The sequence below is a fragment of the Zootermopsis nevadensis genome, unplaced genomic scaffold (genome assembly GCF_977971745.1).
Source record: "Zootermopsis nevadensis isolate Lab colony 2312 unplaced genomic scaffold, Znev_1.0 Znev_ptg000022l, whole genome shotgun sequence".
NCBI lineage: Eukaryota > Metazoa > Arthropoda > Insecta > Blattodea > Termopsidae > Zootermopsis > Zootermopsis nevadensis.
This window is the reverse complement of record NW_028259154.1, coordinates 16316567-16344178: the sequence shown is the minus strand read 5'-3', so window position 1 is coordinate 16344178 and position 27612 is coordinate 16316567. Positions and strand designations below refer to the sequence as shown.

Below are 27612 nucleotides of genomic sequence, written 5' to 3'. Positions count from 1 at the left end.
TAAACAATACGTCACTCCCCATGAACGTCAAATTCAAACTTTGTTTAAGACAACGACATTCCTTCTTTACTAAACCTTCGCGTATGTTTCTGGAACCCCATACAATAGACCACCAATTACAACAAATAACAGAACATTAAGTCACAATAAAGCGCAAGAACATTTATAAAGACGAAAAATAATGAAATGCAATGAAACTCCATACTGAAATTAAATTCTGAAACGGATACAGTTACACATACAACCTAAAATATTCTTTTCTAGCTCTTACCTTTGCATCCTGCGTTCATTTATTTCACTTCTACTAACTTCCTTCTAGTTCCTTCCTTGATTTGAGTCTGTTCAGGTCTGAATATGAATCTAATAGCAGAACCTCTTAGGAAGCAGGCTTGGCACAATAAAACACGCGTTCATACAACTTTACCGTTGCCACATTCAAATGTTTTGAATAGAGCAGCATTATACCTACACAAGTTAGTCGCTAGGAGACGCGCTGAATGAATGATGATGGATCTACTGCTCCCTTGAAGGCGGTAGACTAAAACACAAGTTTTTCATATAAATTCTGCTTCGAACAGAGGAATCTTTCCCACCATTTACTAAGTTTTAGATGGCGTACAAAGAAATTCTGGGAAATTACCATGTACGGAATGTTCGTAACTTTGGAATGGGATATTGTTCACAGAAAAATAATTTTTGAAATAAAAAAATAACCTGTCTACTTCGAGTTGCGGTCTTCTTATTTCGTCCCATGTTAGCTACTACTTATGCTTTTGATGTTAGATGTAAGATTGTTCACCCAAGTCTATGGCCTACCAAAACAGAATTGAAATTACAATACCGTCATGAAGGGACTGAGAAAACCCACGTAAAATAGCAGCCAGAATCGTCGGTCTCCACGCCGAGATTCGAATTTAGATCGTTCGGGATAAGAAGCAGGAGTACCAACCACTCATCCGTGGCGTTTGATGTGTAAGACGAAGTGAATAAACTAAGACTTCAGAACAACACCTGTAAAGTCTACGTTTTATTCGACGCTGGATGCGTATGTTAAGCAACTACAACACAATAGTAATCATAAAACATTTTAACTTGCGTTCTCTGTCCATAAGGCGAGTGAAGCGTTAACTGTGTTAGCAGTGTTAGTCCGGCTAACACTTTGTGAAACGAAAAGTAAAAAGTCTTCTGTCTTCCTTTCATGGTTCAGTAGCATTTCTCACACCGAAACACACAAAAAACCGAACAGATAAAATGCATTGTTAGCCAACTGCAGTCAGTCTGCCGTTGTTAGCCACGTATTTGAGGTTTACGCTCGCCGCGAGCGTAACAACGCTAACAATGCCTGGTTGGAGCTGGTTAACAATGCATTTTACATAATCGGTTCCAGGATCGAACCTGGGGACCTTTCAAATAGTCGGTTAGTACGGTAGCCACTAAACCATCGGGTTGAAAAGCTACTGTTGTCACCAAAAATACAGAAGGTGTCGGTCAAATTTGATCACAATCCGCTTATCAGCACCAAAGATGAACACCGAATAGTAGAATCACGCGTACTGTAATGGTGTCTCTCAAAAGAAACAAGGTCAAGACAAAGATATAAAAATACTTAAGAAACTGTTTCAAAGAATTGTCCCAGTTTTTCGAGAATTCTTCCAGAAATATAGATCGTAATAATTTGTAAGGTGATAATCCCCGTGGGTGACCCAGTAGCGTCAAATTACTTACAAATGTGGCTGATTTTCGGCGTTGTGACCATTATTATATGTTGACAGGAAGCAAATTCCCAGTCGTTAGTTGGAAGACGTGATCTCAGATCTGTATCTTTGTTAAGTCGTGATGGAAACTGCAGGTGAAGAAGCCCTAAATACTACGAGAACGAAAATAAACTCAACGCGAATACAAAATCCAATCCCATTAAACCAGAACAAATTATTCGTACATGTTGTAGTTTTTATTATTGAAAGTTGCCTGAAATGTCAAGAGACGGTAGGATATTTCACTTTTCCCCACTGACGTTGTTATTAACAAACTAAAGCCAAATAGTAACTATATGTACCACCTGTTTTAACATTCAGTAGCTCTACATTTTGCGCGTTGTGTTTTGTTCGCGGTAAGAACTATATTTTTTAATATTGCTTAGATGAGCTGGATGTCTCATGCTTTCTAATGTTTTGTTATTTCTTCTTATCTTTCTTATTTCCTCGAAGTACATCCATAATAGGAACACGCCACTAACTTCACGTTTTAATTTATAAAAATTCATATTTCATTTTCTAATTTACTAAAATCACTGTCCACAGCACAGTGCTGGATGTCTTAAGCGTTCTTAGTAAGATGGGTATAAAGTTAAGGCTTGATGGAGGATTATGACTGTCAGTCCGTCCGTATATTACACATCAAAAACTACTGAGCGGGTTTTCATAACATTTGATTTAAGGAGTCTCCACCATACGTAGTCGGCAGATTTTAATTATGTTTCTTGCGTGCTTCCTGTCATGTCTCTCAAGGGCGCCTGCAATTTCATATTTAGAGCAACCGCACAACATCTACAAGAAAACGTATACAAGAGGCGAAAAACAAAGATAACAAATACCCCACTGGCAACAAAATATCATTTCTATAAGCCCATAACCTACGCAGTTGATAAATCAATAAATAAACTAACAAATCCTATTAACTCTACTTAACTATGTATAGCCTACACATCTACTTAACACGAACTGCAATTTTCACGAGCCAGTTCATAGCATTTACGTAGTCATCACAATGCAAAGAATAATTTCTATACGCATTGCATTCAAACCTTTCACCCGGGAACGGAACACAACACAACACAACACACACAGTCAAATGTAATTCAAGGACCAGTCATCTACTTTTGATGTCTCGAAAGAATTTCTTACGGATTATATCGATTCTCCCCAGCGTAACACAACTCCACATATTCATGCGCTCCCCTTTTAGAAAGGGTTGGCCATACATAAATAAATAAAGAGCAGCAAATCGCTTAAAAGGTTTAGGTACTACTACTGCTTTTGTGGGGACTGTGTCGTTGTTTGCAAACTGTCCGAACGTATTGACGGGTGCTCAGCTTTTGAGTGCCAATAACGATTTTCGATATAACAACCTTCAACATATCAACTACCTCTCTTGCGTATCTGAAAAAAAGGTGATGACGTAAGTAGACTGATTTGAAGCCTAGTTTCCTTGTGTTAGTTGCTTCCCGCTTTTAAAAAGAAAGACGCAGCTTGAGAGATTTAGACGTAGATGGGCAGAGATAATAAAATTGATCTATGATAAATAAATACCGGAAGAAATACTCAAGAAACATGAGATTGATCTGACATGTAGCATACTTTACGGAAATTAGAAAAGCTTACAAACTTGTATCGGAAAATTTTAGGGCAACAGCTCATTTGGGAGGCCCAGATATAAGTGGAAGAATGAATTAATGCCAAGATAAGACCTAGATCTTGAAATAGAATTGGAGGGTGTAGACTGAATTAAACCGACTCATAATAGGGTCAAGTGGTTGGTTTTTGTGAATAAGGTACTGAACCTTAGAATTCAATATATACCTAGGCCTAAAGTGGGGAATTTTCCGATTATCAAAACAGTTCTCGATAGCTAGATAAAGGTCTTGCAAAGTGAAGCCGTTGACGATGCTTTTTTAACTCCATAGGTTAATGTCGAGGAGCGATATGAATTGGTAAAATAAGTGGTCATGGCTTTTTGTGAAATTCTGTCCACCAGCCGATACCGTACAGCATTAGCAAGCGTCGTGGGAACGCGGCTCTAACCAGAACATTCTATTTTGCTCAGACACACAGAAGAACACGTGGTCACTACTAAAACTCGATCAGCAAGTACAATTAAGCAGAAAAGTTCGTTCATCTTTAACAAGCAACAGGACTTGATGGTCAGATTGTACATCGCAGGCAGACGAATCCAAGCAGAGAGATAGGTCTACAATCAAAATGGGCGGTATTGAGAAACGAGAACATTTCCCGCACACACACACACACACATACACATACACAGACATATACTCTTACATATTCGTCTTCTATGTCTAATTGGGCCCGTGGGCTCAGTAAATACCGGTCAGGCGTACATAGATACGCAATTGTTTGCATAGAATCCGCGCGCGACAATGCAAATACTGTGTGGAGAGACACGACGTAATGGAATGTAAACAATTAAGTGGAAGCACATCGGACCGACGAGGGAAATATGGCCGACGAGAACGAGTCCACGATTTATTATATATTTAGGTGCTTTGCAGGTAAGGGGCAAGTGCAGGAAAGTTTTCTTTTGTGAAGTTGCAGCCCATTTCTTCTGGATGGTTACCTAATTTAACCCTTTCCACGTTTCCTTTTTGTTTAAGAAAACATTTCATAGGCATTCTGGTATTTCCCGTGGTGGGAAAAGTAAAGTATCATCGAGTAGAGGATGAAACTTGAACTGAACTGATTTTGACGTCATCTTTGACAACAAAGATTGATTTTAAATAATTAATTAATTAATGACAAAGCTAAAATTCGAAACGTCGTGATTTTTAAAAACAGACGATGGAAAAAGTCCTGGCAACAAATAATTTTAAGTGTAAAATCTATGTATTCTATGAACTTATTCTTCATGATTGTCCAAGTACGCCAAAAAATCAGTTCATGCGATTTCTGCAACCGCAGACAAATAAAAATAAAATGTCAGCCCACCAGATACTGAAACCTTCCAGAAATGGATATTGAAACAAACAATTACAAGTGCAAGATATTTTGGTTTTTTGGTACCAATGAAAAGAAATTAGTCCGATCTTACGGCAAGGCAGCCAGCATATCTTGTAACAGGCCACTCATACGATAGACCTACGATTTTCGAACAATGATTAGAAACTACATTTGCTGAACATGGTTGGCAGTGATAAGTTGATACTAAATAAAGTAACGAAATCTTCTTTGTCCTTCCATTAAATTATTTATAATTTAACGACGTCATATTAATGCAAGATGTTCTTTAGAATCGAAAATCAGGCCTATAGGCGCGTGTGAGAATTGTTATGGTGTCTGTTGAGAGGGATGCAAAGACAGTCTCTGTCTATTCTAAAACGCCGTTATGACATATCTTTATGTTAAGTGAGGTTTCTTCCTCCGAAAGAAACTCTACCGACATCTCCAAATTCCAGTCGGTCATAAAGCAGCTGTACAGGAATTTCGAGTCATCAAGCACGTCACTTCGTTCGCTTTTCGAGGTCTCGTCTAAATATCGGCTCGCAGGCAGGCTATTCTGACACGTTTCTGTGAGATTTCTCAGACCTTGGACGCTATGTAGTCTGAGCTATTAACAGCTTCGTTAAATAAACAAAGTATATTCCACGTGTTCGTTATCAAGTGTGAAGTTGGCCTAGGCCATATAATAATTTGTTCACTGAATGCACTCACTCGATTCAGCAAACCAGGTAGAAAACAGCGTGTGTGTGCGTGCGCGCGCAGAGAAACACGAGAGCGAGTTATTCAGTGATTGCAGGCAATTAAATGAGTCCAAGTAGAGATTAATACAGCTTCATAATTAGCACAACTGACGAGCAAACGTACGCACGGTCAGATTTCAAAGCAGCTGCAAACAGCAAGTAAATAAGCGGCGACTTCTCTGAGGATGAAACATTGGGGGAGGGGGGGGGGATGTTTGCACGAGAAGATTTTAGGTTTCGCAGAAAAGCAAATAAGTGACCTAACCAGGGATGCTCGTCCCTTCATTAGGGACTTAAGTGCTTCCTTTCAAGTTTCAACGCCCCATCTTCTGACTCAGATTCAGAACTGGTAGGAAAGACTTGCCGCCTACTTACTAATGTGATAAAAAACGGCGAACAAACGAAGGACGGCAAGCGGACTTCATGCACAAAACACGTTCATTTTCAATCGAGCCTCAGAAAATATTCAACTCCTTTAAGTGAGAAACATGTTGCTATACAAACAAGGGGGCGGCAAAATAAACAGCGACATTTAAAGCCCAAGTAAGTTTCCTTTTTAATATCTAATATTGTGATAATTCTTTTTTCATTCGTAATTTTCTTTGTTTCTGCATTTACTCATTCTTCTGTCCTAATTTAGTTACTTCTGCTTTTTATACCGGCGCGTACAATGTATTCACTTTCTTCTTTCTAGTAAGCCTATATTTGTTTTCTCTGCACTTATTATTCATTGTTTATTCCGTTTCTTTCATTGTATAACCTAAACCCATTTATTTCTTTATTAAAGTCTTTATTTCTTTCTAGTTTCTTTCTGTGTGTATTTCTAATTTATTTACTTTCTTCTGCCTCCCACCATAGAATCGTCCGATGATAATTAAATTCAAGACGTAGCTTGTTACCTTAGCTTTATTGATTCCAACCCAAGTTTGGTCCCTGATGATGAGACAGAAACAGTCTTCGAAATGTTATAAATAAATACATTAGACACTGACACAGCTTATGGCCTCAGGAGGCTTCATTTTATACCACGTCACGCGCATAAAACTGTCCTGCCACTTCTCAATCCATGAAACATGACGTGACATAACACAACATAACATAATACACGAAGCGGCCCTTGAAAAATTCAGTTCTCCCTCTCCGATGGTGATGTTATAAAATTGTACTTTGTTGTATCAACTAACAGGTACCTCCCACCTCACAACCAAACGCACTGTACATTCCTACTCCTAAATTCACTCACTCTGATTATGGATTTTTGATTTTTATTTGACGACGGCGTTTCTACATTCAATATTAAGTAGCTTCGGATGGAGTGGGTGGCGTTCTGAAAGCAGCATTCGGGCATAAACCGAAGAAAGCTGAAAATTCCGTAAGAGTACTGACTTCAATACCTGAATTTATTGATAAAAAGGCAACTTAATATTTCTATGTGATTATAATATCAACTACATGCAGAGGGGAAAGCATATTTAATGAGATCTAAAGTTTTCTCCATGGTGAAGATGTCATTTTGGTCCTTTGGGCGTCAACACCTGGAGGACTTGTGGGTATAAACTGACGTTTCGGAGAAACATACTGCCTCCGTCTTCAGCTCTGAAGATGGAGATAGCATGTTTCTTCAAAAGTTGGTATTTACCTACAAGTAAACATAGCGTTACAACAAATAAGACCAGCATCGCAATCTATTAAAATTTGATTTGAAAGCAAATCTCAAAGGCCAAAAGCCATAGCGAAGAAAAATATTTCGCTCCGTTGTCATGCTGCTCCTATTTTAAAAGTAAAACAGCATAGAATACCGTGTTATTTACAGGCTCTGTAAAATAACCGTAGGAAGACAGTTTTGTGGACTACTACAAACTTCACATAAAGTTATTTTCTCGAACATTCACAATATTTGAGTGGGAATTTCATCGTTATAAAAGCTTTACAGTTTGTCTGAAGGGTGAGGATTTTTCTGAAGATGGTGGGGAGAGAGGGAACCGATAAAGTTTTCATCCACATAATACAACTGCCGCACGTGACTTTTGTTGCATAAAACACGTATGACATGACACATACACGAAAATTTCCTTCCAGCCAACAGTTGTCGCCACTTCGCACGGCCTCTTGCGGTTGATATTGTTTCCTACAAGATGGCACTATTCTTGTTATCTGTGTATGTCTCACTTCAGCTATTTGGCGCTACCAACAAGATTATTTTAATTTCTATGGTTGGTAAGCCGCACGGATATGTTTGTTATCTGTGGGATATAACTTCCGTCCCCCGCTCAACCATGAGACCATAAACATGGTGGTGGCAACACGTATCGACGATTTAGTTCAATCTGTTAGCCTTCATATTCCTCGTCAGTTTCTATTTCATGGTTATGTTTTACCATTTCTCACACTCTATGGAGGCTGGTTATACGGGTGGTTTTTTGTATATGGAACTGAAGAGTACTACGAAGCAGGACCTATCGGAGTGGCGGTGATTGGCCTTTTACAAATTCTGAGTTGCCTTTGCTGCCACTGGTCTGTCCACGTGCAGTGTTTCTTAACGTGCAAAAGTGTAAGTTTGTATGTTGCATAAATTAATACATCTCACGGCCATTATATAGGGTTAAATTGGAGTTCGTGCTTAACCTTTGCAGCATGTTTGCTACAAGTATTTCAAAATTTACGATTTGTGGGATTGAACGGTGCAGTATTGAAAAAATGCTCCTCTGTATGCATTATAAAGAATTACGACTGCAATTTCATATGTACAAAACGATATTTTTGGGGTTTTGCCATGTATGTATGAGTTGTGTGCCTCTGCATTTAACTTACATTTAGTAATATGTTAAAATTTAGTTCATCAGTCTTTATGAAGAAATTAATTTTTTCTTTGTGTATGATGTCAACTGCAGGTTTATATTTAAATGTGGCTACACATTTGCATCATACCTTCAAACAAGACTGAAATTACCTTTTATAATGCTGTAAATAACATGGTACAGGTAACTCAGTAGAGTTTCTTAGACATAATGAACCAGTTATGCCAAGATATGTCATTTTTAAGACAGTTTCATTAAAGAAAATTGTTAGAAAAAGAAATGGAAAATATTATAGTTAATCTTTTTTTAACCTATAGACCGTCCATCAGAGGAGCGCAAGCTTTGTATATTCTGTCACTGGTTAAATAAGTAATAGTTATGAGAAATTTCTATCAGTATGTATAACTCGTAACTTTGGAACACCACATACAGTATTAGTCAAACTTTTCCTATTTATTTATTCATTGTTTTGAATAACCAAAATTTGTCAGTAGTTTTTAGTAGGTGTGGTCCAATTCTGATATCCCAGCGCATTCCTGGAAACACTCATTTGTGAGGTTGTCAGGTCACCGTATGGATAGCCACCTATAATGCCTTCCTTACTGCCTTGAAATATCTTAACCCAAATGCTACATTATTTTGTCTCCTTAAACTTCCATTTTCTTGTAAATATTTGCAGCATTTGTGCTGATTTCACTAAAAATATAATTTTAATTATTATATTTAAAAATGTATAACCTTTCATCAATAAGTAACAGCACACTGCTTTTAGAAACCATTAATTATTACTGCAAAATGAACTGAATGCAAATGATATTATTACATAATACTTACATTTTGTGCAGTCTTATGTTCCAACTTGCGTTGCTTCAAGATTGATGCCACCTGTTGGACAAAATAAGTTTGGTTATTTTACTGTCCAAGCTCTTTTTGATTATGTCTCAAAAGCGAGTAAATGTATTAAAAGTGATATGAATTGATGTAAAATAGTTACCTTCAACACATTTTTGAAAGCAATTGTTAAAGTAGGAAATAGGAAGGACCATCACCTTGTTTGGGGCTTATAGTGTCCAAGATTTATGTACTAGAAATCTGATAAAAATGCACAAACTTTCGCACAAAACAACGTCTGTAACTGGCAAGTTTTGATCTTGACATCTGATGTTCTGTCTGATTTGTGTGTGCAGACACTTCACATCAGGAGGGTTTAAAATTTAATTCTTACATGATTTAAATCTTCATTCAGTTTTTAGATAAAAAATCAACTGAATTTCAAATTGAAGTTCTTATGTTCTTTATTTTTCAGGCAAAAGATCCATTGAAGGCCAAACTCGCTAAAGTCGTACCAACTGCCAATAATGGATCATCAGAACTAGTTTCAGTTCACCATTACAAGGTAAATATAATTCTGAAGTAATAGTACAAACTGGAATGTTATAGTTTGCAGTGTATATTTTTAAGCACAAATAGTGTAATCATTAATAATAAATGATTGATGACAGTGAAATTTCTGTAACCATTAATTGGTTACATAGGTAACTATAGGACTCTAATCTGTACAAGTTTTCAGTAATTTTGTTGATTTTAAGTTTTACTCATGCATAGAGAGAATGACCCCAAGTAATACCACAAAGACCATCATTTTAGAACAAACATAGTACACAGCATGTCAACATGTATGACAGATGTAAGAAAGTTTGTGAAATGTACAGTATTGTCATTTTCTATAAGTTCAGTACAGTTAGAAAGTTGACAGCTGAGGTGTATTTTATGTAGCTTTTCAGTCATATTCTTTATGATGTACTGTGTGCACTTTCTTGAATTGTTTTACTGCAAGTTCACTTATATGTTCCAGGATGAAGTGAACCAGAGTGTGAGCATATGGTTTATATTCCAGAAGACTAAGTATGTTTGGGATGTAGATAAAAACCAGTTTCGCGGTCTGCAGTTCCCTGTGGATCTCCCTTTTGGAGAGTACATGGAGTGGAAGGGGTATCAAGAGGACCATGACGTCACAAATGCAGACATGAAATATGGCAGGAATCAGTATGTTCTCTTCTCTTACAATCAGTTGTTTAACTTTGCCTTACTGCTGTCATAATAAAAATTAGATGTATGACACATTGTTAACAGAGTTCTTATGTTGTACTGTCTTTCATTCAGCTGTGAAGTATAAAGGGTTAAAGATATGATTGCAACCGTAACTTTGGCAGGTCCAACCATATTATGCAGATGTTTACAGTCTTTTATTAAAATTCAAGAGGCTGGATGGGTGCCAGAGATAGTTTCAACATATTGGCAAGGAGATAAATTCCTACCCATGTCAGGGTATCATATCCCAGTCATGTAGACAGTCAGTTGTTTTTTAATCAAGCAGTCCATCACTTAATAGTGACTGAAGGAAGATGTGAATCCACTGACAGTCCCAATTTTTGTAGGCTTGACATGGTGGTGCCGGAGTTTATGGAGCTGTTCAAAGAACGAGCTACAGCACCATTCTTTGTATTCCAAGTGCTGTGTGTTGCTCTGTGGTGCCTTGATAAATACTGGTACTACTCTCTCTTCACACTCGTTATGCTTATCCTTTTTGAGTGCACGCTGGTCCAGCAACAGCTGCGCAACATGGCAGAGATTCGAAAGATGGGCAACAAACCATATATGATACAGGTGTGTGAAATTGCCATTCACAGACTTGCTGTACATGTAATTTGGTTGATAAATTTAAATTAAATGTTTGAAGTACACTGCACAAACTTTCTTATAAATACTCATACATTTCAGATATTAAGAAAATTAGCTGATCCATTCATATACAGAAAGAGATACTTCAGATTGCTGTCTTCTTTTGATCTGTGGGTTCCTTAAAGTGTATTACTTAGTACAAATCTTGAGCATATTGTTTTCACAATCATAGCATTTTATATTATAGTATGAGAAAAATATAAAAATGCCTTTTGTCTTTGGCATGCATAGCCATGCATCATTTTTATAAAGCTGGTCACATTATTTAATTAATATAACTGCCAAAATCACCAGTGGTGCCTGGCCCATTAGACCAAAATTGTATCATATAACATTTCTATATTACAGGAATTTTCTACAACAGATATTTACACACACACACACGTATATTAATGATGCAGAAGTGGCTGTGTACTTCACTGTTAGGTATGGCCTGATTGCAGAAACGGTGTCATTTTCCAAAAACACTGACCCACCAGTTAAGAATAAGGGCCTTGACTGAAGGCAGTTTGTTGGTGCTGAGGGGCACAATCCATGCAGATGGGTCATTCATAGTTAGAGACCAAGCAGGGATACCAACCATGAGTTCTTTATGAGATTGAATAAGGGATTACTTTGAGATTCAACTTGTAAAGAGTGATTAGGTGAACATTTTAAACTGAATAAAAGAAAATGTAATAGCTACAAATAAGGCACTAAATACTCTGTTGCCATCATATAAATGTTTATTACGTTGGTTTCATTTTTTGCTACATCACTGATGGCAGATTGAATGACAATATTTAAGTGGAAATGTCACAGCATCTGAAGAAACCAGGAATAAATTTGCAACAAAATCTAGTAATTTTCATGAAATGTACTGTTAATCTTCATTTCACACTTGTAACTTTTCTTGGGACTTCTGTAAGTAGCTGCAACAACACCTTAAACCATCATTGAATGCCCTCTTTTAAATTTCACTCCAGACATGTGCTATTGGAACAGTAAGCCATGAGCCACCGCTGAAGACCCACTCTCTCTTTCTGTATTTATAACCAGTGGAAAAGTCATTATTACCTTGTTCTAAAGGAATAAAGTAAAACTTTGCTTCTGTTATCTCTATGCCACTGGCTTGATTATATGCAAGCTTATTGCCAGGCTGCTGAAGCACTTTTTTAATATACATGTACTGTTTATTAGGTCTATCGGAATCGACGATGGCGCCCTATATTTACAGATCAACTTGTTCCAGGAGACATAGTGTCTATTGCACGATCACAGCATGACAACTTTGTCCCTTGTGACCTTCTCTTACTCCGTGGACCATGCATTGTTGATGAGAGCATGTTAACTGGTAAGTGGAAGGGAAAGAAGTTGAAGGCAAGATCATATTTATATAATTCTGTATGCATTGTATAATCTATTAAAGAATAGTGCCTCACCTTTAATACTGTTATTAGAGTGCTGACATTCTACTCTACATTTTATGATTTAAGACTGGGTTGGGCTGTTGTGTGTGTGTGTGTGCGTGCACACATGCACATGTCTGTCTGTCCATTTCCTTTGCCATTCACACTGCCATTCTCTTCAGTTTCCACTTATCCCACTATTTTGAAATGCATAATCTCTTATACTGATAAGTTTATTAAACTAATCAGTTAGGAGTTTAAGTTAAAAATTTTATATATGAAAATTCATGTTACATGCATGTAGTTTTTAAAGCAGATGTACCATACATTTAACAGAAACAGGATGTACAAGTAGTAATAAATTTACAGTTGATTCTTTCTTTAATTTCTCCGCTATGTTGGTAATTAAATTATTTACTTTTCTAAGCTTCCGATTTTGTTTACGTATGTGGATATTTCTAGATAGTCTTTTCACTTTTGTTGTAAACCAGGAAAGAACTTCTTTCTCTCTCTCTCCCCCCACCCTTCGGCAGATTTAAATGAAAAATATATGGACTTACGTATTAGTAAGCAATTTGCAGTTTTATTTTTAATAATGAAATTATTACTTGATTAAATTTTATTTCAGGGGAATCAGTGCCACAAATGAAGGAACCTATTGAGAACCTTGAGCCAAGTACACTTCTTGACTTGGAAGCTGATGGAAAGCTGCATGTTCTTTTTGGAGGCACCAAAGTTGTTCAGCATACTCCACCTAGCAAATCATCTGCTGGATTAAGGGGTATTACTAATCTGTCTCATGCAGGTCAAATTCTTCCACGTATTATGTAATGGTCTACTGGATCCTCATGTAAATTGGCACATGACTGGCAGTAACAGTCTCCAGTGCTAAGAAAATATAAATCACCAAGTTTCTTTAATCACTAGTACTCTAAACAATGGAAGAATCCATCATTATTTTAAAACTTTGCATACCGTGTAGTGTATTAGAATATAGGATGAACAAACCAACAACTATTAACACTATAATGGACACTATTGCCATACGTGTTTCGACCTCAAGAGGTCATAATCAGTGGCATCAGGGAAATTAATACATATAGTCAAATGGTTCGAGCAAATTTCATAATTAAAATAGAAGGTAATTGACAAGATGACTGCACTAGATGCTGTTATTCACAGGAGTAAAACTCGCACTTAGCTGTTGATTCCATTGTACGGTGGCCGTTTCTGGTCTCGGCGAGCTGTACTTGCGTCGTCTGTATCTGTGAACTCCAGAACTGTTGGCGAGAGACTGTCAGTTGGAAATGCAAGGGTATAAATAAGCTTGAAATCACCAAAGATTCTAACGTATTATTTGACCTAGCATTAAACAGGAGAAAGTATTTTTTTCAATAGTTGGCCACCCTGATTTCAAATTTATATATACCCATGCATTTCCAACTGACAGTCTCTCGCCTACAGTTCTGGAGTTCACAGGTACAGACGACGCAAGTACAGCTCGCCGAGACCAGCAACGGCCACCGTACAACGGAATCAACAGCTAAGTGCGAGTTTTACTCCTGTGAATAACAGCATCTAGTGCAGTCATCTTGTCAATTACCTTCTATTTTAATTATGAAATTTGCTCGAACCGTTTGACTATATGTATTAATTTCCCTGATGCCACTGATGATGACCTCTTGAGGTCGAAACGCGTATGGCAATAGTGTCCATTATAGTGTTAATAGTTGTTGGTTTGTTCACCCTATATTCATCATTCTTTTGTTATACTGTACTTTTTTAAACCTTCTTTATCATAACCATGTCTACAACCATGAGACACACAATCAACGGACAACATTTTTCCAGCTTTCATACTAATTACTGCTACTGAAAATACTTGCTTTTTTTGTGGTGTTCCATTTTATATTCAGTTGTCACTTCCAGAAATTACTGCTACCTGGGACGTGTTGTCAGTTCATCATATTTCTGCAACAAGAATGTAGGAAGTGATATATCATACACAAGATAATTAGACTTATCCAGTTGATGGGAATCATTTAGGAAATTAAATAATTCTTTATTGGTTTCAGCTCAGGATAATGGTTGTGTTGCTTATGTACTACGTATTGGATTCAACACTTCACAGGGAAAGCTTTTACGGACTATACTGTTTGGAGTAAAACGTGTTACTGCAAATAATTTGGAAACATTTGGATTCATTCTGTTCCTTCTGATCTTTGCAATCGCTGCTGCAAGTTATGTATGGATCAGGGGTAAGTTCATACTGAAGTTCTTTATTATTACAAGGAAATTGTTGGGTACATGGGATTTTAGGTTCTCATAGCACTGTAGAAGGAACACACTGCCTGCATCTTCAGAGCCGACCAGCAAGAGGAGACAAACTTGTTTCATCTCTCATAGTAACTGCTGATACTGAAAATACTGTTTTTTTGGATATTTCTTGACTTCTGCCTTGAATATGGAGGCAGTATATTCCTCTGAAACATTGGTACCACCTACATGGTGCCACAACCCAGAAGACTACCATTGACATGTACATTGTGGTTCACATGTTTTCACTGAACTCTAGTAAGACCAAATTTTGTACTTTGTTGCATGGGTTCTGATTTGTAGGATTTTACTTTGTTATTGAAAGAAATATTGAATGATATTACTATTGTAAAAGAACATGATATTAAAATTATGCTTGTATTATTAATTACAGGCTCAGAAGACCCAACAAGGAACAGGTATAAGCTGTTCCTAGAGTGTGCACTGATTTTAACATCTGTTGTGCCTCCAGAATTGCCCATAGAATTATCACTAGCAGTCAACACATCATTACTGTCATTATCAAAATTAGGTAACATTGGCTTTTCTGCTTTTAGCCAGGTACATGAAGTAATTTAAAATATATACATAATTAATTTATCTCATTACTCATCATATATGTTTGAACAAACATATGATCATATTTACACAGTCTCGTGTTTCTATATGCTTGTGTCCAGTACATCACCAAGATGATAATGCAGTGTATAGTTTATAGCATATTCCAGGATATCTTACATTTGACATTGATAATTGGTGAGTTGTATGATTTTAACAGCTTTTGTGGTATATTTGAGACTAGATAGGTCCCCCATCCTAATTCCTGTTGTTATTTACTGCCTTGCTTATGCATAGTGGTAACTTTATTAATGGATTGGTTATGCCAAGCAAGGAATTAGTTGTGGTCATAGACCATTATTGCAAGGCCAAATGCAGAGCAAAACAAGGGCAGAAATGGATAGCATTGTATGAAAGAACGTATATATAAGATTAAAAAATTATGTGTATATTTGCCTTCCACATCCCCCACGCTTCTCTTGGTTGGCACCAACATTTGAGCCTATGTCTGTAATGTCTGTTCGCAACGCTGTTACCAAAATGTGATTAAGACACTGCTGTGGTTTAATAAATTTTAAGGGTACTTGGCATTTCTTTGGTGTATTCTTTTTTTTTGTACACAAAACTTTGTATATGAAAAATGCGTATCTTTCAGGTGTATTCTGCACAGAACCATTTCGTATTCCGTTTGCCGGCAAAGTTGAAATCTGTTGTTTTGATAAAACAGGAACGCTTACAAGTGACAACCTTGTTGTGGAAGGAATTGCAGGTCTTGAGTAAGTTTTAAACTCTGGATATTCAATTATTATGTTCAGTATTTTCTAATAACTGCTCAAAAGAATTATTTATGATACCTGAGATAATGTAATAATTTGAAAAAAGGAATGCTCAACTACAATGCCAGCCATTTCAGTCACAGAGGCACATGTTTGAAAGTCAAGAGTGACCAAGCAAATACATGCATTGTGTTACTTCTGTATAAATAAGCTGTGTGTCTAAACACACATAAGTCCATTAATTTATGGTGATGTGATAAATACCAATCAGTACTGCAATTCAAGTATGGTATATAAGAATGTGTTCTATTAAGTAAAGTATGAATTTCACCTTTGCATTTATTGAATCCATGTCAGTATTTGGAATTTTATTTGGTAATTATCCAGTTTTTAACATAAATCAGAGAAGGCCTGTTTTGCAAGATATATTTGGTGCTGATTGATTATATTATACAATTTTCTGTCTGGATTCACATTAGTGTCCGACAGGGAGTGGTGCCTCTGTCGGAAACATCTTTGGAGAGCATTCAAGTCCTAGCAACTTGCCATGCTCTGGCTCAATTAGATGATGGACTTGTGGGTGATCCTTTGGAAAAAGCAACTCTCACAGCTGTTGACTGGAATCTTACAAAAGGTGATGCAGTGATACCAAAAAGAGGCAAAGCTCCCGGGATGAAAATTTTCCATCGACATCACTTCTCTTCTGCTTTGAAGAGAATGTCTGTAATTACAGGCTACACACTGCCAGGTAGCACTGATACAACTTACATTACCACAGTCAAAGGTGCACCAGAGACACTGAAGCCCATGGTAAGTTTTTTCTCAGCATATTATTCACTGGCAGATAAAAGTTAATTTGTTTTCTGGTGGTTATTACAGTCAGCTGAAACTGTGTAACTGGTTTAGATTTTGTATATTCAGTTTTTGTACATTCTTTGCACAGAGATTGTAGACTGAATGCATAATAGGTCATGTGTGTCTGTCTGTCTGAATGTTTCATCTTTAACATGTCAGTTGACAGTTGCCAGCCAAACAGTTGTCTTATCCCCTGTGAAAGGTGTCTACAAAAGAAGGCAATTCAAGTGTTTTTCATGATTTTTGTATTTTTTAATTTGATCTGTAATAACAGTGTAAACTTATTGCTTGGATTCTGAAACTTTATCTCCATATGGATATGTTAAGTGCTCTGCATGAACTCTTGTGTTTATATTAAACAGGCACACCAGATAAGTTGCTGTGGTATGTACTTCCTTTATGTCTTCAGCATTTAATACTTACCACCTGGTTATTAATCTTGTAACAATAGAATTGAATGTCACAATAATATACACTCATGTATCACTTTGCTTATTGCTTTGCGTTCAGGCAACAACTGACTTTGTTCCAGTTCTCAAACATTCCACCCACCTATGATGCTGTGTACCTGGAGATGTCACGTCGAGGTGCTCGTGTTCTGGCTCTGGGTTGGAAGGAATTAGGACGCTTGACACCACAGCAGATACGTGAACTCACAAGAGATGAGTTAGAATGTGATCTCAAGTTTGCAGGATTTGTGATTATTTCCTGTCCATTGAAATCTGATTCCCGTGCTGTTATAAAAGAGATACTAAATGCCTCACATCTGGTAAGCACCTAGTGTTACCATGTTACCTGGAGATGATTGATAGGTTTATGTAGATGAGAGACTAACTTAGTTCTGCAGTGTATCATAAATGGACGATGAAGAATCATTCATTATAAGTATTTGAAAACAATGTACTAAATATAATATTTGGAAAGGAGAGATCTCTGAAGTAGGGAAGGGAGAATATCACGTACAGTAGAGCACCGCATATATGGCAGGTTAGGGACCAGACCCCCGCCGAAAAGCGGATCTTTGCCTTTTTTCAATTGCAAATGCATATAGAAGCTTAATAAGATGTTTAAACTATCATATAGTAAGTGCACAATAGTGATAGGCCTAAAAAAACTATATAAAAGTAAAATGAATATCAGTAGTAGCTGTAAACAGACTGAATCAGCGATGAAAAAATGGCGCCGGACGCATTTCTCTGACTCTGCTGTTGAGCGCGAGGGGCATATGCATGCAATTGAAAAGCGGGGCCCTACTGTACTGGGAAATTTGTTTATACAGTGAAACTGTCTTGGTCTACAGTGATATGCCAGTTTGCATGCTTTCTCTTAAGGCTAAAATATGTTGTTAAGGGAAAAGAAGCCAGGATAGAATTACTTTCCAACAACTTTACACCTTATATTTGTTCTGCTTGCAGGTAGTAATGATAACAGGTGACAATCCCCTTACTGCTTGCCATGTAGCCAAGGAGCTGCGATTTACACAGAAATCAAAGACTCTTATTCTTACTGAATTAGGGAATGGTAGTTGGGTATGGGAGAGCATCGACCAGTCACAACACCTGTCAGTCTTGCCACAGAAGACTTATAAGGAATTAGTATCAAATTATGATCTCTGTGTGACAGGAGAGGTGAGTTAATGTTACAGTGCCTCTCAGAATGAAAATATTCATAACAAATTCCTGTAGTCATGTCATGATCTTCTTTTCTCAGGGCTTGACATTCCTGAGTGAACATCATAGACAGTTCTTTTATCAAATTTTGCCGCATATATCTGTCTTTGCCCGTGTTGCACCAAAACAGAAAGAATTTGTCATTGTAGCCCTGAAATCTCTTGGTTTTACAACCCTGATGTGTGGAGATGGTACAAATGATGTGGGGGCACTGAAACATGCTGATGTAGGTAAGTGTCATATTCAATATAGTCATTGTCACCATACATTTGCTAGAAGTCCTGACAAGCCAGTACTTCCAGATACCCCAGATGCTGAATGTCATATGACGCAGAAAAATTATAGAAGATATAACTTCTACATTTTTACAATTAACATCTTGTTAAACAATATTTAAGTCATCAAGGTCCAACATTTTAATTTTCTGGCAGTGAGTACTGTATATTGAAAGCAAACAACAAAAACAGAATTAAAGCTGATGAAATTAATTTCATGAGAACAACAGAACACACCTGGATGCACTATAAGATAAATGAAAACACTAAAAGTACTAAAAATAGAACCCGAATTTGACAACATTTTTAAGTACATAGTGAAGGGATGAATGGATTCAACATGTTGGACAGAATAAAAAAAGATAGACTTCCCAGGCTGTTAAATTATAAATCACATGGATTATAGAACAGAAGATGAAGTTTAAAGAGGCTTGGACAATGTAGGCCATAGCTGGTGAACAAGTGGCCTCATTCCTTGACTGCCAGATAGACATGAAAATCCCCCTTTTTTTCTCTCTCATTTAAGGTGTTGCTATTTTGTCAAATGCTCCTGAGAGGTTACCAGAAAAGAAGAAGCCAGAAAGAGGGGATAGAGAACGCAGAGGTCATGGTTTAGGAGGAACAAATCCTGGATCACATGGAAACTCAAGACAAGTAAGTTATGAAACCTCCATCACTGTCTCCGTTATTTTCTAGTAAACATTATTTTTACTTATTTTTTTCAGATCTGTTATTTGTCTAGTTTTGCAAGGCACTTTGAAAACTACTTTGAAATTCTAAAAATATAAGACTTTACATGTCACTTTAAATGTCTGGATTACACTGGCTGAAGCGAATCACCAAAGTGTATTTCTTGATTAACATTGAGAGTGGCATTCAAGTATATTTGGAATTTCATCTTCCTCATTTTTGTAAGTTTATATGATACAAGAAATAAGTATATCCTTCCTACTCTTATACTATAAATATTGTATATTACCTATGTAAGTACAGAGTAATTGCTTCAGAATAAGGGCCAAAAGGACACGATTATTGAAACATCTAAAACATTTCTATGAACCCTTGTTCTCTTCTCATGCCCTAAAATGTGTCGTGCTTCCACGTTTTTTCTGATGCATTATTTAAGAATTGCTGTACGTTGAGATTTGTAAGGTGTTTTTAGTTCATTGTTTTATTTATTTTTAATTAAATGAACAAACTGTAGGACAAAATTGTAATATAAAGGGATTGACTAGTAGCTAAGAAATTTCAAAACATGGGAATTTAAAGTATTTAGGAATGATAGTAACATATCAGAATTGCATTCATGAAGAAATTAGTAACTCAGTATACATCTACTCCATTTAATTTCTTTAAACAGAAAATGTAATTTTGATGCAGAATGCTGTTAATGCGACACATACACAACTTCAGAAGTTACTGAAAGAGATTGAAGAACAGGACCAGGCACAGATTGTGAAGCTGGGTGATGCAAGCATTGCAGCACCATTCACATCAAAACTGTCCTCTATAATGTGCAGTAAGTAATTTAAATAGCAATTAACAAATATTTTCTGGAACTTGCGATATTCGAATTGCAGTAAGCATTAATGAGACGAGGTTTTCATGGCAGTGAAAATTGGGATTGTTGTCTTTTGGCTTAAGATGTCATGTACTGTGGTAGACGGTTGCTAGGCTACATGGCATCATACCCCAGACGATCACAGCCCAATGCCATTCAATCTCAAGCTTGAAAACATTCCAAAGAAAATATATCATGTTTAAATTACGTGGGTAAAGATTTATTGAATCCTTTTGTTTCTGGGGTTCTGTTTCCTAAAATAAAGTATTTCTACACAAGACTGCAGAATTGGGTCAGAGATAAGTGCATACAATAAATTTAGTGTAACATAGATTGATTAATTTGATGTGGTTCATCCCCGTTTCAAAGGTACTGTCAAACTCCATGTTACAAGTCTTTCGTGACCAATTGATAGTTATACAGATGGTTAAATTCTGTTTTCATGAAACCCAGAGGGTTTTGTCATGTTCAGAAAAGCTTTCAGTAACTACACTGAGCTAGATGATTCCTGACCACACATTCACATTCTGTTTATGTAAGATCCATTTCAATGTTTTCCTTTCATCAATGTGCAAGTTTTTCATAGGCACAAAAGATAAGAAAGTTCTAAGATCAGTAACATTGCTTCTGTTATAAAACTGACAGACTAAAGGCAGCTTTTTACTTCATTGTAATGCTTCTGGCTGTGCAAAGAATTTCTGTATTGTCTTATGTTTCCAGTTTGCCATGTTATAAAACAGGGCCGATGTACACTGGTAACAACATTACAGATGTTCAAGATTTTGGCATTAAATGCCCTCATTCTTGCATATAGTCAATCAGTCTTGTACCTGGATGGAATCAAATTCAGTGACATGCAAGCAACACTACAAGGGTTGTTGCTAGCTGCATGTTTTCTTTTCATATCCAGATCAAAGGTAAGTTGGTATTTCTGTTCTTCCTTATTAACAAATTTTGTAGTAGTGCAAAGAGGCACATTGACATTGTTCATCTTTTTAAAGAAATTTCGTAACAGTGACTTATGAATCAAGACTTAGGGCAAAACATGATATATCTCATTGAGGTATATAATTTGTATTTGGCACCTCCCATGATTTATTTTGGGTTATAATGTAAGAGATTGTAATGACCAACTTGAACAAAAATTACTGTTTGCTAATAAGGTGTTTCTTTTAATATAAACAATTTGTTTTTATATTCAGCCATTGAAGACATTATCACAACAGAGACCTCTACCTAACATCTTTAATATGTATACAGTTTTGACTGTACTACTGCAATTTCTAGTCCATTTCATTTGTCTCATCTACTTGGTTCAACAAGCTACCATGAGATCACCACCAAAGTAAGTATGAGGCATATATTTGTTATGCATGCTTTCCTGTGTAGCAGACCTGTTCTGTCCGTAACACTGAAAAGTTAGTGGGAAGGTTTCCTGTTTATCCCAACATGGATAGTATTAAGTTGAGATGTACCTGTTTTACATTTAGCCACATTTAGACATTGCAAAAATAAGAGAAATCTGGTCCCATAAAACACCATGAAAATTACTTTTCCTATAATGAATACATTAACAGGTGTTGTTACAAGATGTTTTTTCTTCATTAGAGAAGAGAAACCAGCAGATACCATGGAAGAAGAAGAGGAGTTTGTTCCCAGTCTACTAAACAGTACAGTATACATAATTTCTATGGCTCTGCAAGTTTCTACATTTGCCATTAATTATCGGGTAAGTCCAAAGTTCTATACTTTTGGAGAAAAACAAAATGAAACAGAAAGGAATGTTTTAATAGTAGGAATGAGATAATAATAATTATATGTGTGGATTTTTATGTCATACTGACTGAAGACATTTCTAATAATAGTAATGAGAGACATCAAATTATGTGGATCTTTATGTCAAGTCAAAAACAAAATTCTTTGAAGAACTTGGGGATGGAAATTGATTTCAGTGTGTTCTCACAGTGGCTAATTCAAACAACAGCTCTTATATGAAAGCTTAAATTTGAAGAGCTTACATGTGGAAAGCTGGTTATTCAGCTCAGTTTTGTTTATGCAAAATCAGTTTGTCTGCCTTCTCTTCAATTCACCGAGAAGAATTGCTGTCTTGTCAAATAATATGATTTTGATTTGCTTATTTTTGCAGGGCCACCCATATATGGAAAGCCTTACAGAGAACAAAGCTCTTCTGTATAGTATTGTGGGTTCAGCAGGTGCCATTTTGGCTTTGGCAATGGGCATTTTCCCAGATATGGCATACCAGTTTGAAATAGTAGAATTTCCACCAGAAGTAAGTTGTTCTTTCCATACTAGTAATAGTTCCATTTTCTGTCCTAACATTTTGGGATACATTGTTTTATTAATTAGAACATAAAATTTTACAATTATACAGTGAAACCTCGATGCATCGTTTTCGGCGGGGGTGGGAAATAAAAACGATGAATGCGGGAAAACGATAGATGCGGGAAAGCATTAAAAATTTAAAAAAAAACAATGTTTCTCTTTCAAAGTTAGTTCTTTTTACCAAAAAAGTCTTTAATGGACAACTGGTTTGTCGAAACTTTACGTTTTAGACCAAACAGAGCACTTTCCACGTTCAAAATGTTTTCCTCGTCACGTTCACTAATATTAAGCGCATAAAAGAACGACTTCACTTTCGCCAATGCAGCGTGCGCTTCGGCAAAACTCGGCAAAGCTTCGGGCTCGCATTCGTCGTCGTCTTCTTCTTCCTCACCACTCCAACCCCCTTTGCGGACAATAACAGGAAGAATGGAAATACTATTACTGCCGAACTCAACGAAACGTAGCTGTAGAAGACCCTGAACCGCTGGAAATGAGATGAACTAGAAGAATGAAAAGTGCCGCCAGCCTTTCCTTTGTACTTGTAATAAAAGCATTTGTGAAGAAATTCACACTGCACATGCCATCTGGCATCGCTGGAACGAAATATGAGTGCACCCAAATTAAAATCGTAAAATTTCTGACAATGGGCACCGCCATTCACTCCAACTATCACCCTTGCACCGCTGACCCCTCATTCCAAAAGAATCTGTGCTGGTTGGGCGACAAAACAGGTTACCGCTACTGCGTATTCCAAAAACATTATGCGTCTTTCGGTATTAATTTATCTCAAAACCCAGCATTTTAAATTCTCAGAAACGATCATTGCGGGAAAATTGTTGGCCGGGACTAAGATTTTTGAACGATCGATGCGATAAAACGATAGTTCGAGGAACGATAGAAGCGGGAAAATGTAACATTATTTTATATGGGATGTATTCGGGACCGAACAAAACGGACGATGCATCCGGGAAAACGATAGTTCCGGGAACGATGGATAGAGGTTTCACTGTATATACATTTAGTAAATTCTGTCATTAACAAAATCTCTGGTAAAGAACCTAAAAGTTCAGTAATATTAATACCACCATTAAACAAAATACTGATTACATTAATCCATTCCCATTCTCACATACTGTTTCCCTAAGATTTATATTAATATTGTCCTCTTATGAAATTTCTGGGTCAAGTTACCATTTTCCCAAAGGTTTCTACCCTAAAATCTTGTATTCATTTTTGTCTCTTCATTGAAGTTTCCTGTCAGGTCAAACCCCTATGTGTTGTCAGCCAACAATAAATATTCTTCCTTTTTTTCTCTCTCTCCCATTAGGTCCAAACATTTCCATGAGAACTTTGTTTTAAAATAATTGTAACTCATATTCTTTACTGAAAATGAGAGCAGATACTTCACAGCAGTACAAATCAACTGGTAAACTAGTCTCATGTATCTTGAGTTTTAGTAGTTCAGTTGTAATGCATTTCTTTTGTGCATATTCAACAGTTTCGAATCATCCTGGTGCAAGTGCTATTTGCAGACTTTGTTCTATCGTTCCTTGTGGACCGTGTTTGTCTATGGCTACTGGGTGAAGGAAAGTTGCGGATCAAATGAGAAGTGTACAACCATAGACTCATTAAAAACACAGTGGTTTGAAGATCCATTTGCAGCTGCCACAAGCTTTGATATTCCAAACTGAAATCTTCAGCGTTAATGCACATTTTTCATAATCTCAAATTAGAGCAATTTGTTTGCAACCATTTAAATGGAACATATGGGGATTGGGTAAAATATTTTAAGAAGAAAGTAATTATTTCCAATTTGTACAGCTGTGTCCAAAGCAAAATGTGAGACATTCAAATCTTGGACTTCATGTCAATGTCTGCTGGAGTTTTTAATTCTGATGGAGAAACAACTATGACCATAGTTGGAATTATAAAATGGCATGTATTATATGCTTTACCATGATGTATTAGTTAATGGAAAGATTTTGGCATAGCTTTTAGTAAATTGGAGAACTTGAAATGACCAGAATTTGTTTCAAAGTATGTTGAGTAACAAATAAAACCTTATGAGCACTAGCATTTTGTAATTTGAAGCCTTGAAATTTTGTCTTTTGTGTCATAATTTTGCTGGGGACATGGCTTTCAATTCAGTTCTTCTATTTAAATAAACATGGAAGAAACAGTAAGCAAGTAGTTGGAAATGGAGGCTGGTATGTCAAAATAAATTAAAAATTGTGTATACTGTATTTTATTGGAGGGATTGATTGTGTGTCTAGTATGACCTGTGGAAATCCAGTATTAGTATTAGAAATCTGAAATTTGATATTTGTTCTACAGACCACCAAGTGTACACAGTTTTTGTCTGGCAATTTGAAATTAAAACTGTGTCAGGTAAAAAGTATTAAATTCTATACTTGTGCAAGAAATTTAGAGAATTACATGCACCCTTGACACCTGGAAGGATACCAGTGTGTCTTAGTCTTCACCCATTCAAAAATTGTACATATTAATTAATAACTGCCCCCCCCCCCTTATTTCTTTTTTCTTTTCTTTTTTTCCATTCCAACTTCTTCATACATGTGTACCAGTGTCAGAGTGTTTCACTGGTATGTTGAATGGTTCAGAAAACCTTTATGATTGTAAACAACAAACTTCTTTGTTGTTAATGGTAAATGCTGTCATCTGATTAAATGAAGCTTGTAGAGAATTCAAAATTCATGTGCTGTGGTAGAAGGTTGTGGCTTTTGACTTTGGTTACATAATAATCTTGTTACTTTTAAACATTTTAAAAATGATTTCATGGTTGGTATGTCACATGTTGATGGAGATAAAGTTAATATTTAAATTATATATTTGTTGTGCAGTTTTTAAAATGGTTAACAAAACAGGTTGAACTGATCAGCAGTTCTGAGTAATGTATCTACTGAAGATTCACATTTTTCAGTTCTGTTTTATATGAAAATTAATTGAAATAATTGAATTTGTATTTTGACACCACATAACTGCTGGAAAACATATACTATGATGTTCAAAATCATTCCTAAAATACTGTGCTACAGATTATAATTTAACTGAGGTAACACATCAAAATGTAGTGCTGTTTGTATTTATATTATCTTATAATGAAAGATAGCTAATACACAGGTTGCAGTGTTTTCTTAAAATCATTACACTTTGATATTGGTTTCTGTTTCCCCCACCCCCTACCCCTTTGTGCTGTGAATAAGAATTTAAAATTACCTGTATTGTTTTTATATGATTTATAACTGTTAATTTATAAAACATTTGATCCATTGATAAAAGCAATCTGAGGATATAGGATTTGAGACTTTTGCAGCGAGTACAACCAATAAAATCTTCTCGGGCAATCAGCCGCGTTTGGGGTACCAACTCAGAGTTGGTTCCCGAAACGTTGGTTTACTATGGTAACCAGTTAATGTGGCTTATTGCCCGAGAAGATTTTATTGGCAATCTGACTAGTTCTTAAGTGGGACATTACAACATGTAGTTACTGAACCAAAGTATATTTACAATTGGGATACAAAATGTTTACAGCATTCTCTACAAAATTGTAGTATGTAGCATATTTTTTTGTTTTAAATTTTTAATTATTTTATTTTTGTTCTGGTCCTTGTATGAGTAGTGCCTACAGACATGTTAAATAAATTACTTATTAAGAATTGTCTTATCTACTGGTGCTGTCATTTTCCAGCCATTAATGAATAGCAGTGTTGTATCGTCTTTATGCTTTAACAGTTATAATAATAAACTTAAACTTTTTGTAGGTAATTTTATTTTTGTCTTCCATCTCCACTGTTCTAGCCCTCTGAAAAACTCTTGTGCGTTTTGCGTGTCCCTACTCTAGACTTGAGATATTTGGAGGAAAAAGGGAAATACGTAATTAGTCTATGCTGTTTCTTCTGTTATCAGTATGACTGTTCACTGCAGATTGAGACTGTGTGAGAAATATTTGGAATCTCCCATGGACACTGTTATTCAAATGTATGTGGATAATACCAAATTAATAAAAAAATGAAGTGCCTTTATAGAAAGTGTCAAGCTGTAATTGACATTACATGAAACTAACCATTACTGAATTCCTTTTGGATCATCTTTGAAAATATAGTCAGTCTAACAAGATACTTGTAATTCTAAGATCATCTTTGTTCAATTTATATCAAAACATACACAAGCAGCACTAAGTGATTGTATGATGGAATAATATTTAATAGCTTTAAAGTACATTAAAGGATATGATTATTGTTGTTTTAAATTTCAGAAGATAGTTGTAAGATACAGTATTATTTAAGTATTTGTGATGTTAAAAACAAAAACCAATATCAGTGTGTAAAGTCTGCATGGTCAGTATACTTTGTTTCAGCCTGTACCTGCATATACATTTCTGTATGTGTCAATGTAAGCAGGCAATCTGGTAAACAGTTCAGCAGTAATACATCTTACCCAAATTCATGTGCTTGTTTTAAGGCAAATGAAGGAGGTTTGATGAATGGCTGCAGTAATTGATAAAAGTCAGAGGAGAGGCCTGGCACATGCTTTATCATAATGCAGTGTTGAAGCTGTTTAATACTATGATGCAAGTTGGCATAGTGGTAGAGAAAGGCTTGAAATGAAGCAAGTATATGCACCTCTCCTGTAACTTTCTCTCAAATTTGTACATTTGTCACATTCCATATTGTAATTTGTACTTCCCTTTATTTCTGCAATGAAAAATGTATTTCATACAGCACAGTATGTCATGTAAATTTATACTTTTTTATGTTACCTTCAATAATGCCTTCCTACAAAAATACTTGGAAACCGGTCGGTGCTGCTTAGACCTGTTCGGGAGACCTGAATCAGCTA

General features: G+C 36.2%; 2 protein-coding genes across 3 annotated transcripts in view; one reads left to right on the top strand and one right to left on the bottom strand.

Annotated features, from left to right (window-relative positions):
* The window catches only part of LOC110833901 (uncharacterized), a 442516-nt gene that overhangs the window by 411866 nt on the left and 3038 nt on the right, over window positions 1–27612 (bottom strand). Inside the window, exons 2-3 of one of the 2 annotated variants that reach the window (XM_022072476.2) lie at window positions 14285–14369; window positions 9103–9153 (exon numbers count right to left, since the gene is read on the bottom strand). The gene's annotated coding sequence lies outside the window, so the exon portion shown is untranslated. Of the gene's footprint in view, window positions 1–271; window positions 330–9102; window positions 9154–14284; window positions 14370–27612 lie in introns of those variants that run through there. The other variant, XM_022072477.2, reaches the window with a different exon arrangement.
* LOC110833900 (endoplasmic reticulum transmembrane helix translocase) lies at window positions 7721–27501 on the top strand. Its single transcript, XM_022072473.2, has 20 exons — window positions 7721–8021; window positions 9575–9664; window positions 10124–10314; window positions 10707–10935; window positions 12190–12343; window positions 13027–13179; window positions 14474–14656; window positions 15109–15246; window positions 15928–16048; window positions 16528–16858; window positions 17436–17672; window positions 18319–18531; window positions 18614–18803; window positions 19375–19502; window positions 20229–20367; window positions 21130–21326; window positions 21612–21754; window positions 22018–22138; window positions 22556–22699; window positions 24251–27501. Exons 1-20 carry the CDS (start codon window positions 7761–7763, stop codon window positions 24356–24358), a joined length of 3471 nt encoding a protein of 1156 aa, XP_021928165.2. The 5' UTR covers window positions 7721–7760; the 3' UTR covers window positions 24359–27501.